General features: G+C 48.3%; 1 protein-coding gene across 2 annotated transcripts in view; it reads left to right on the top strand.

Annotated features, from left to right (window-relative positions):
• Nucleotides 1–12,940, top strand: part of ATXN3 (ataxin 3) — a 357,787-nt gene that overhangs the window by 162,914 nt on the left and 181,933 nt on the right. For both annotated transcript variants that reach the window (XM_086937684.1, XM_086937683.1), the window contains exon 4: nucleotides 9,935–10,020. In XM_086937684.1, the coding sequence (XP_086793810.1) occupies nucleotides 9,935–10,020 (86 nt within the window). The remainder of the gene's footprint in view (nucleotides 1–9,934; nucleotides 10,021–12,940) is intronic.

Below are 12,940 nucleotides of genomic sequence, written 5' to 3'. Positions count from 1 at the left end.
TGGGCCCTGCTGGGCTGTTCTTCACCTGTATCTGCTCCTGACCTGTATCTGCTATCTGTTCCTGCCCATTCTCCTCCCACTTATGGTGTAGTTGGTGACCCCCTATGTTTAGGGCAGTAGGTTGTTTCCAGTTCAGGTGCAGATTTATGGGGAGGAGAAGGAGGAGGCTGGGTTAGTCAACACCCCCACCCTGAAGTGGAGTCAGGGTGACTCCCAATTTGGGAAATAGGGCCCTCACACACCTGATTAGGTGTTGTGCTTCATCATAGGGCATGCTCCTCGTCAGGCCGGCACTGCAATGCCTGACGAGGAGCATGCCAAAGCCCTATGAGGGGCGCCAAAGAGCCCCTCATAGGGCTTCGCCAAGGAGCCCTATGAGGGGCTCTGTCGGAGATCTTTTCCCAAGCCGGTAGGTGAAGGGCAGGTGTGGGGCCTATGAGGGGCTCTTTGGCGCCCTTCATAGGGCTTTGGCTTGCTCCTCATCAGGCATTGCAGCACTGGCCTGACGAGGAGCAATCCCAATGATGAAGTTTGACACCCAATTGGGTTTGTGAGGGTCTTATTTCCCAAATTGGGAGACACCCTGCTTCCACTTCAGGGTGGGGGTGTTGACCAACCCAGCCTCCGCCCTCTCTCCTACCCCATAGGAACTGCATACTTCCTCTCTTATACCAGGGTTTACAAGTCACATCTCAACATCTTCTTTAATTCCAACCTGAACTGGGGATCTGCTGCACCTCCCTCCTACTTGACAGTGACTCCTTATGCTGGGTTGGCAATCTCCTTCCGACTTTCAATGGACATGCTGGCTTTTAGAAACTTCAGGAGAGGTGTATTGTTCTTCCAGCAATGGATCAGACTGGGAGATGTCCCCTTATCTTTACCCATTAAAAGAGTTAGATGAAGGTATGATACCTACACACATTGTCCCTTGCAAGATCACCTCATGCAAAAAAGAATGATTGGGTTTGGATGCCGAGACTCAGCCCCTTAGTTCGACTCATTAACATCACAGATAAAAGATATTAGAAGACACCTCCCTCACGGTTTAATACTGGTATATTCCATCATTGGTGCTTTCTCGTCTGTGTAAGACAGTACCACACATCCCTTCATCTATGAGAAGTTGGATGTCCGGTAGGCACCAGCTATAGTTGCATATCAGCCGTTTCAATACTCCATTGAGACCTTCCATCCTTGGCCATTGACGACTTAAACTGGAACAAGTGGGGAATTGGATTTTTCACTTTTATGGGCTATCAGTTTGGACTGGGACATTAACTAGACCCGGGTCCAAAATAAAAGTGGCCGCAATTAGCAAATCAGGTAGTTAAAAAGTGCCCCATGTTTGCCCATTGGGCAGTTTTGAACGTGTGAAGACGCACCGTATTAGGGGTTTTGCAATTAAAGTCTGCATGCATCTATGCGTGCTGCAGGCAATGATGGTAGTAGCTAGGAAATCAAAAGTAAAACCATGGTCACAAGATCATAAAACAGGCCCACAAACTGAATGGTTTACATTGACCAGTCAGATGAGCTCTTCTGGTGCTGCTAGATTGCCTTGTAGGCCAGTTCGACCACGTACCCAACTGGTGCACAGAAGATGTGGATGCCCTGTCTGCAGTTTACAGACTGGTGTGGAGTGGATCTCTTTTCACGTGTCCTTTCCAGACTGCTCTCCAGGCACAGTATTTGTGTTGAATGATGCTTCTCACAGCATGATTGTCTCGAGCCTGGAGCACACATGGATGAAGCAGAAAGAGGTGAGAGGTTCCGGCAGCTGGCTTTGATCAGCCTACTGAAAGTGTTAACATGCAAAGCCAAAAGACTTCTCTTCTGTCCACACTTCAGTGCTCAGGTCTCCTCCCTCCAGCTTCTGGAATGTCAACAATACACTTCCACTGTTCTGAGAAGGCAACCTCACCGCCCTCTTGCGCAAAAGGCCAGCAAAGGGGTATCCAAAATGGACCCTTCAGGGCTTCATTACTCTGACTCACACACACACGCACTGAATGTACCATGTAGACTACATATTCAAACGCACAATATACATGTGGGATGCTAGAGCTGGAATTTGGGTAAGAAGATGAAAGCAGAAAACTGAGTTGGCCAGTAGGCCTTCACTGTAGTGCACAGATAAAAAGGTCTGGTCACAATATAGATTCACAGCATGTGATATGCTACCATCAGAGGCCTATGTGATAAACTCTCAACAGGGACAGTAGTCTGAGGGCATGCTTTCTGCACCCCTCTAGGTTGCATGTCAGTTCCAGAACCTTACTCATTTAAAAAAACAGGGATAGGCCTTGTTAGAAAGGGAATCTTAGAATTGGCCGAGCGAAGTCGAGAGGCCTCCGGGCGAGGTTCCTCCCCTAGGATCGTACAGACGAGCAATCACCCCACTACAGATGGACACCACACAAGGATAGATTCTTAATGTTTTTATCAATAATTAAGGCAGGTAATCGTAGCGGTACAGGTTCAACTGGATCAAGGGATCCTTTCAGGTTTATTCAAGGAGGGAAGGGGGTAGCGGGACAGTCTTAGTACCAGCCTGGTACGGGGATACCCTACGCTCAGGTCTCAATCCTCGAGCTGGGCGGTTCCTCAGGGTCGGGCCGCGGCAGCGCCAGCAGGGCTCCGAAGATGGTTTCAGCGAGGATGGGCCGCGGCAGCGCCAGCAGGGCTCCAACGATGGTTTCAGCGAAGATGGGCCGCAGCAACGCCAGCAGGGCTCCAGAAGATGGTTTCAGCGAAGATGGGCCGCGGCAGCGCCAGCAGGGCTCCAAGGGTGGTTACGGGTTCCACGTAGATGAGTTCGTCTCGGTGTCTCTCGACTCCAGGATACACCTGCCGGCCTGCTCCCGACCTGCCCCAGATATAGGTCTGGCGTTCTTTGATGTCCAGACTCTCGCACCTGGGGGTCAGAGGGGCCGGGATGAGAGTGTCCAGACACCCAGCAGGGGGTGGAGCCAGCGCCCATGGAGGCCGGAGGCGATCGAAACCAGGCGTCGCGGGACGGCTGGAGGACCATCGAAACCCTTCTCCTCATTGATCCGTCAAGTGGCCGCTTTACCACCTGGTCGGATCTTAGTGCCTCGATGTCGGGGCTTCGCTGGGTCCGCGGCTGAGGTCGGGCCAAGGCCACGGGCCTGGTCGTGGAGGGTCCAAGATGGAGTCGGGGTCCGAGATGGTGGTCCGGGATAGGGGTCGGACCAGCAGAGTGGGGCGAGTAGGGGTTGCCGAGTTCCAGAGGGGGAGAGCCGGCGGTCGCCCGAAGGGGCGGCTCTCGGGAAGGTTGGAGGGTGTCGCCCTAGGCCGGAGGACAGGGGTGGATGTCGTCCAAGGACCGCCATGCGGGAGGAGTGGGACCACGCCACGAGGCCGGGTCCAACAGGCCTCTGCTCCCACTCTTGAGCAGGATGTCACTAATACAAAATTTAAAAAAACAGGATACTAGATACTTGCACTCAGGCATGGGAACATGATTGTACACGTTGCAAGGGCCCTTTCTCGTCCCATCGGCAGCGTCCAGGAAGCTAGAACATTCTATTTTCTTGATTAACCGTTGCACTTAGATAAGCATTAGTGTCACAAAGCTTAGTATGTAAAGAGAATTAATGCAGAGGCGGTGGTGTGGATAGAGTTTAGGTACAATTTGCTCATGCTGCTATTTCCCAACTCTTGATAATGCGTAACATTGCTAGACATTCAGAAAGTATTCATCAGTTGCTGCTAGTTAGATGTGACTTTATAGCTGTTTCCACAATAGTTCACATACAACCAGTTCAAGTTCACAACCGTCAAAATGGTTAAAATCAAACATAACAATAAAATGGACATGGTTCACTATGCTATTATTTGTGATCTCTGCACATCACTGTTATGCTCTAATGCTTATCTTTTCCACTTTTGACAATAAAAAGTATCTTTTTTCATTATGCATGTGTTGATTTATTCCATGAGAACCTTTAGTTGACATTTATGTTCGAGGCATCGACTTCAGGAAAAAAGTGATATTTCGGCGCGTATTCCCTTTCCAATTCGACGGTATTGTTATCGAACGCGAGTTTGTTTCCATTTCGACGCGTTTCGACGTCAACAACAAAATTTACAACTTCTACGTCGACGAGACCGGGAGGCCTATCTCGACGTAGTCCAGCCTGGAGTCCATGGAAAGGACTCCATTCAAGAGATGTCCAACGTGTGGTGCTAAGTTCCCACACGAGAGACCTACACGAGGTGTGCAATCTCTGCCTATCACCTGAACACGAATCCAGGGGCTCTGAAGCTTGCGCAGCATTCTCCTCCAAGTCGACTATTTGAAACCGTCGAGCCCGAAGACACGAGGTGTCGAGAATGCAGTCTGAGGCAATCCCGGAGCTGTTCGAGGCCCAGCTCCCCGAAGAAGAAGAAGAAGAAGAAGATGAGGACGAGTCGGGGTCGGGGTCGGAAGTGGACGAGTCTGATGTCGAAGAAATCTACTCATCAAACCGTGAGTGACGACGTCCCCTTACCAAAAAACAGACCCCGTTTGGTGTCGACCCCGCCTTCGAGCCCGGTCAGACTACCGAAAAAAGTTTCTGACGCCCCGCCTTCGGGCCCGGCAACGAAACCGAAACACTCAGCCTCCCACCATGTCGGATCCGAGAAGCGGTCGACATCGACATCGACACCGAAGCTCCATACAAAGGAAGGCTCGCAGTCGAAGCATTCCATGTCGAAACAGAAACATGCTTCGACGTCGAAGACTTACTCGACACCGAAAAAATCGGAGTCGAGCAAATTCTCGGTGCCGAAAACACAGAACACTGACGGACAGAAGCAAATGCACCTTTCGGAACCGAAAACTTCGGTACTGACACAAGAGCATCAGACCGATCCAAAACAAAAGACTTTGTTTATCGATCCGCAAACTGGCAAAGTGGTGACAAAATTACCTAAAAAGAGGAAGAATGAACAGTTGGATGACAAAGCTCTTCCTCCTAAAAAGAGAACAATGGGGACAAATACAACTCCTCCCCTTTCTCCTCAACCTGGAGACACACCCTCTTCTCCTCTTCCTCACACTATGCCAGCTATTCCTCCACCTTCTACACCAAGACCATCTACACCTCAAAGAGCTGTAGAAAGTGATACAGGGGAGGGAGAACCTCATGAGGATGACGACACTGCCCCAGATGAAGCAGACCCATGGGAGAATTATAGCGCAGGGTCAGATAATGATAACGACCCCGAACTATATCCCTCAAAACCTTCACCACCTGATGATAATACAGGTTTTGCACAGTTAATTAATAGGGCAGCAAAATACCACAAGGTAGACTTACACACGGAACCTCAAATAGAGGATTTCCTTTTAGAATTACTACCTGCTGCACAAAGAACATCAGGAACACTACCAATGCTTAAGGATCTTCTCAATCACACATCAGACATATTCAAAGACCCTGTAAGGGCTAGGGTATTAAGCCCAGGAATTGATAAAAAAATATAAGGCAGCCCCAAAGGACCCAATGTTTATCAAAGGACAGGTACCTCTGCACTCGCTAGTAGTCACAAACGCTCGTAGTAGAGCAAACTCATTATCTACAGGAGAAGCTCCTCCTCCTGACAGAGTCCAAGTTAATAGATGCCTCTGGCAAGAGAGTAGCATCCCAAGCGGCAAACAGCTGGCGCATAGCTAATACACAAGCGCTACTTGCACGCTATGATAGAGCTCATTATGATGAGTTAGAAAAACTCATTACACATCTCCCTAAGGAACATCAAAAAAGGGCAGACCAGCTCATACAAGAAGTGAAGATAATAACTAACACTTCCATTAAGTGCGCCTTAGACACAGCAGACACTGCAGCAAGATCCATCAACACCAGTATCATGTTAAGAAGACATGCATGGCTCAGAGTCTCAGGGTTCAAACAAGAAGTACAAACCTCCTTATTGTACCAGCCTTTTGATGAAAAAACACTTTTCGGCTCAGGTACAGATGAGACGTTAGAAAAGATGAAAAAAGACACAAACGGCTAAATTAATGGGAGCATTGCAACAGCCAACTCAAAGGGGTTCCTTTCGTAGGTCCACCTATAGAGGCGGGTCAAAGAATACAGGCATAAGCCAGCAATCTACCTCTTTTACACCAACATCACCCAGAGGTAATTCAAGAGGCAGTTACAGAGGTAACAACAACAATGGTAGAGGTCGCGGAAATAACAACAACCGCAACCCCCCAACCCCAAAACAGTGACTTCATACAGCTCCCCCCAGACCATATAACACCGGTCGGGGGACGTCTATCACAGTTCCTACCTGTCTGGGAAAACATCACATCAGACAGGTGGGTGAGACAAATTATCCAACATGGTTATTGCCTAGAACTCACAGCTACCCCACCAAACATCCCCCCCCCAACAGCGACCAATGAGTCAAGATCATCTAACCTTGTTAAAACAGGAAGTACTATCACTGCTACAAAAGTATGCTATAGAGAAGGTTCCACAACATCAACAGGGGTATACTCTCTATACTTCCTAATTCCCCAAAAATACGGGTCTCTAAGGCCAATACTAGACCTCAGACCTCTCAATGCATACATAAATTCGGAACATTTCCACATGGTCACGCTCCAACAAGTACTTCCTTTACTGAAGAAAGGGGATTTTCTTTCTACACTGGATCTAAAAGACGCTTACTTTCACATCCCAATTCACAAAGCCCACAGGAAATACCTCAGGTTTGTTGTAGAAGGACAACATTATCAGTTCAAAGTCCTTCCGTTTGGGGTCACAACAGCACCAAGGGTGTTCACAAAATGCCTAGCAGTGGTTGCAGCGCACCTAAGAAGACAACAAATACATGTCTTCCCTTACTTGGACGATTGGCTAATAAAAGCCAAATCACAAGAAGAATGTCTTCAAAACACACAAAAGACCATTCAGTTGCTGCACCAGCTAGGGTATACGGTGAACTACACAAAATCCAACCTGCAACCAAACAAAGTTCAACAGTATCTAGGGGCTCTATAGACACAGAAAAAGCCTAAGTATACCCCAATCCAATCAGGATCCAAACAATGCTCACGTTGATCCAAAGATTTCAACCACAACACTCACTAACAGCTCGAGTGTTCATGCAGCTATTAGGGATGATGTCCTCCTGCATACTGCTAATACCATATGCCAGACTACAAATGCGTCCGCTGCAAGAATGTCTAGCAACACAGTGGAATCAGGCTCAAGGTCAGATTACAGATCTGGTGTTGGTAGACGACCGCACACATCACTCTCTGAAGTGGTGGAACACAACAAACATTTCCAAGGGGCGGTCGTTCCTAGAACCGATTCCACAAGTGATACTAACAGCGGATGCATCGCTCAACGGATGGGGAGCGCATATGGAGATAGAAAAGTGCAGGGAAGATGGAGTGTACAGCAAAAAAGACTGCACATCAATTATCTAGAACTACTAGCAGTGTTTCTAGCATTAAAAGCTTTTCAAATGCAGATTCTCAACAAAGCAGTCCTGATCAGAACAGACAACATGACAGCAATGTATTATATTCAAAAACAGGGTGGGGGACAGTCTCCAACTATCCAGACTAGCGCAGGACATTTGGAGATGGGCCTTTCCTCAAAAGATCTATCTGTTAGCCGAACACCTACCAGGAGTTCAAAATCAGATAGCAGACATCTTAAGCAGAGAGTCAGAACAAATACACGAATGGGAACTGCACGACCAAATACTGCAGCCATTCTTCCAAAGATGGGGACAACCAGAGATAGATCTCTTTGCCACTCATCAGAACGCAAATTGCCAAACCTTCGCATCAAGGTACCCACACCACCTGTCGCAGGGCAATGCGTTATGGATAAATTGGTCCAACAAATTTGGATACGCTTTACCCCCTCTCCCACTAATTCCAATAGTGGTTCGAAAACTGCAACAACATTCAATGACAATGATACTAGTAGCACCCACGTGGGCACGACAGCCGTGGTTCACCACGCTACTGCAACTCTCACAGGTGCCACATCAAAAGTTAAGAATATTACCCATGCACCTTACACAGAACCATGGAGAAATAATGCACCCAGATCCCAAACAATTGAATCTAGCGATCTGGCTCCTGAGGTCATAGAATTTGGATACTTAAATTTACCTCCAAACTGTATGGAAATCATTAAGCAAGCAAGACGTCCTACCACCAGAGCATGCTATGCAGCAAAGTAGAAAAGGTTTGCTGTATACTGTAACATTAACATCAACCCTCTGGACGCATCCACTAAAGAGATTATTTGCTATTTACTACACTTACAGCAATGTAACCTTGCTTACACCTCTATTAGAGTATATCTTGCAGCTATAGCAGCGTACCTGCAAAATGGGCAACATCTATCCCTGTTTAAAGTGCCAGCAATAAAAGCTTTCGTGGAAGGCCTCAAAAGAGTCATTCCACCAAGACTACCGCCTTCCCCGGTCTGGAATCTCAACATAGTACTTACCAGACTAATGGGACCACCTTTCAAACCTATGCATAGGTGTGAAATACAATTCCTTACATGGAACGTGGCCTTTCTTATAGCCATTACTTCACTCAGAAGAGTAAGTGAATTACAGGCATTCACAATACAAGAACCATTCCTACAGTTACACCAGAATAAAGTGGTTCTTAGAACAAACCCAAAATTCTTGCCTAAAGTAATTTCAGCATTCCACATCAATCAACCAGTGGAACTACCAGTCTTCTTTCCAAAACCACAGACGGTAGCAGAAAGGGCCCTACATACATTAGATGTCAAAAGGGCAATATTGTACTACATAGAAAGAACACAAACTTTCAGAAAAACCAAACAACTATCTGTAGCGTTTTCTCCAACACATAAGGGCAATCCTATCTCTAAAGCAGGCATTGCCAGGTGGATTGTAAAATGTATACAAATATGTTACATAAAAGCAAAAAGGACATTAAGTGTTCCTCCTAGAGCTCACTCTACACGTAAACTAGGGGCATCTATGGCATTCTTAGGAAACATTCCTCTAGATGACATATGCAAAGCAGCAACCTGGGTTACACCGCATACCTTCACAAAACACTACTGTGTCGATGTGCAGGCAACACAACAGGCTAGAGTGGGCCAAGCTGTACTAAAAACTTTATTTCAAACTGTTGCAACAGACACTGGTGACCACCACTAGGGAGGTAACTGCTGTATAGTCTACTCATAAATGTACCAACTGCAGCCCATATGCCTCGAACGGAATATGCTACTTACCAGTATGCATCTGTTCTTGGCATAGAGGATCCAGATAAGGAATATGCTACTTACCAGTATGCATCTGTTCTTGGCATAGAGGGCTGCAGAGTGGTACATTTATGAATAGATCGCCATCTGGTGTTGGGCTCGGATGATTGCACTTGTTTTTCTTCTGGAGAAGTCTTTTGTCGTCACGAGACGGAGGACTCCTCCTTTGGGTGCTAGTGCGGATGGGCATCGGCTCCATCCTTAGATTGTTTTGCCATAGTAGGGTTAGATGGAGTAGTATGATAGAATACAGAGAGAAATGCCCATGTAAGTGTATCTAAATAAGATAGTGTTGGAACAGACACAGGTTTCCGGGGAGGCTGGGAGGGCATGTACCACTCTGCAGCCCTCTATGCCAAGAACAGATGCATACTGGTAAGTAGCATATTCCTTATCTGGACTCTCTTGAATGATATTATTGTCTTGATGCTGCAGTATTGAGTTTGAATATCACAGCCTTTATATTTCATGTTTTTCAATCAAGAAAGGAACTTTGAATTTGCGTGATAGTATTGCATTGCTAAAGTTTTGCTGTTGTTTTTGTCTAATGTTTTTAAAAGCCATGGTTGCTTTGTGTTAATCTTGTGTGCCAGATTTTAATACACTCATGAAAAAGCTACTTCTTTTTACAGGTGATCAGCAATGCCCTGGAAGTGTGGGGTTTAGAGTTGATACTCTTTAATAGCCAGGAATATCAAAGCTTGCAAATCAACCCCATGTAAGACACTTCTTTCAGTTCTTTCCTTTTATTCTGTAAAACCCGTGTGTCTGTTGACAAGATATGCTGTGTGGGTTCAGGTGTTTAAGTGGACTAGCAAAAGTATAAAGTCTTACATGAGAAATAAGGAGACTGCACCTTTTACACCTAGCGAGTACTGTTTGGTAAATTTCACTATATCATTTGTCTAGTTTTTGACTGTCACAATAAAATGCAACTAATAATTAAACATGGGAGTAAAACATTATTTTCTTATAGGCAGCTCTAATCGTCCCAGTTGTGCATTTGCAATGTAATACTACATTTTGTTTAAAAAATGTGCATCTTCTTATTACATCTCTTGGTGCTTTCACTAACAAAAGTGGCAGGAGTTCATATTCCATTTTGTCAGACATTATTAGGAAAGAATTAGCCAAACATTTAGAACTGTACACTGCTGGTAATGGGTATCATTACCTATGTGATTTTTACTTGTCAGATTATATATGTAAGATACATGTTTGTAAATGATTACTGTGATATTTAGGTGTTACACATTTTGAATGTCCTCTCTTCATTTCAGTCTTCAAGATGACTACGTTGATCAACATTGTACTCTTTTGAGTGGGATGGATTAGATTTGCATAATCTTTTAGCTGTCATTTTAGCCATAAAAGAGGGTAGTTGGGCTCATCTTTATTATCCTTCCCAAGTTCTATTTTCCTTATTTTCTTTCTTTTAATGAGAAATTCACTAATGTAAAAATGTGGCCAAAGATTCTGCCAGCTCATCGCCATGAAGGTTCTCCCCCTCACCGCCACTCATCACCTGCTGACCCGTTTGCGTTTGCCGATTCCTTTTGCCCCTTCTGCCGCTGTCTTCCCCCTGCCCCCACCGCTCCCTACCCGGCCTTCCTGCCGCTGCCTCCCTGCAGCCCCGCCCCCCAGCACACCCATTGGCCTCCCCGCTCCCAGCTGCTCTGCACTCCCAGGCCTCCTCATATGCAGGCCGAGAAGCAGCCGCGTGCGCCAAAGGCGCGCCTAAGGCAAGCCCGTCTGCGCCCGGACCGCGCTCAGCGCCAGAACCCCTGGACAATACGAACGCCACAACACCAGACTCCACTACAACGCCAGCAGCCTCCACACACTCAACGCCGGCAGCCTCCACACACTCAACGCCGGCCGAAACCACACCTGCTTCCAGGCTGCCCCGAAATGGGCCCACTGACCCTTCTCCTGTCACACCTGCAGCTTCACCTGCGACAGAACCACCAAACCTCCAAGGACGGAACCAACCACCTCCGCTGCATACTCCTCAACACCCGCTCCGCACGCAAACACGCCGTCGAGCTCTGGGATCTGCTCAACACCTCCGCCCCAGACGTGGCCTTCCTGACCGAGACCTGGTGGAACGACTCCTCGGTGCCCGACATCGCCATAGCCATCCCGGATGGCTTTAAGATCACCCGTAGGGATCGTGCCAACGGAATCGGAGGAGGAATTTCCATCATCCACAAGTCAACCCTCAAAGTCACCACCCACGCAGAAGACACCCTCAACACCGCTGAACACTTGCACTTCCGGATACACACCCACCCCAACACCACCCTCAGAGGAACACTCCTCTACAGACTCCATCGCCGACCTCGCCAGCACCCACGCACTCGCCTCCACGGACTACATCCTCCTCGGGGACCTGAACTTCCACCTCGAGAACAACAACGAGGCCAACTCCGCCACCCTGATCGACAACCTCGGCCTCAGACAACTAGTCACCACACCCACCCACACCGCCGGCCACACGCTTGGCCCCATCTTCTCCACAGGCTCCCACGTCGCCTTCAATCACAACACCGAACTCCACTGGACCGACCACCGCTGCATACACTTCACCTTCAAGAAACCAACCACGCACCATCGCACCCAACCGCTGCCTCGCCGCTGCTGGAGCAAAGTCACCGAAGACCAGCTACTCACCTCCCTCGCCAAGAACCCACCCACAGACCCCACCAACTGTCGCCGCAGCCCTCAACCTCAGACAGTGGATCGACAACTGCACCAACACCCTCGCCCAGCTCAAGAAACCCTACAACAGCCACACCAGTAAGAGAGCTACCTGGTTCACCAACGAGCTCCAGGCCTCCAAACGCGCAGGCTGAAAACTGGAGAAGACATGGCTCCATGAAGGCAAACCAGACAACCACGCAGCCCACTAGGACACTACCCGCAGACATCCCCACCTCATCAGATTAGCCAAGAGATCCTCCTTCAAAGACCGCTTGGATAACAACGCACACGACAGCAAAGAGCTCTTCAGCATCGTAAAGGAACTCTCCAACCCCAGCGCCAACGGCAACGACATCCCGCCCTCACAAGAACTGTGCGACTCACTGGCCATCTTCTTCCAACGCAAGATCGCTGACATCCACGACCGCTTCCACACCACGACCGCCCGACTACGCCAGACTCCACCTCCCCTGTGAACACCACCAGCGCCAACCGCTTGACCACCTGGTCCAACGTCAACGACGACGAGACACGCAAGGTCATGAACTCCATCCACTCAGAATCTCTGTCTGACCTGTGCCCACACCACGTATTCAACAAAGCAGAATCGGCCATCGCACCCCAACTACGGAAGGTCATCAACATCTCCTTCGAAACAGCGACATTCCCGGAAAGCTGGAAGCACGCCGAAATCAACGACCTCAAGAAGCCCAAAGCAGGAAGGGGCGTGGCCAAGCAGCATGACCGACAGGACGTGAGCTCCTTCGGCTCCCTGACGGCCGCCGCTAAAATCCTGATTTATAGATCCCGTCAGCCCACCTCAGTCACTCCAACGGAGCTACAGCGGACCCGGACCATCCTGTGCTCCTCCGGTCCCGCTTTGGGAGCTGTGGGTGCCCGGATTGCCGCCGAGCTTGGCCCTGCTGATCTGCGGC

The sequence above is a fragment of the Lissotriton vulgaris genome, chromosome 9, assembly GCF_964263255.1.
Source record: "Lissotriton vulgaris chromosome 9, aLisVul1.2, whole genome shotgun sequence".
Classification (NCBI taxonomy): Eukaryota; Metazoa; Chordata; class Amphibia; order Caudata; family Salamandridae; genus Lissotriton; species Lissotriton vulgaris.
This window is presented reverse-complemented; position numbering and strand designations above follow the sequence as displayed.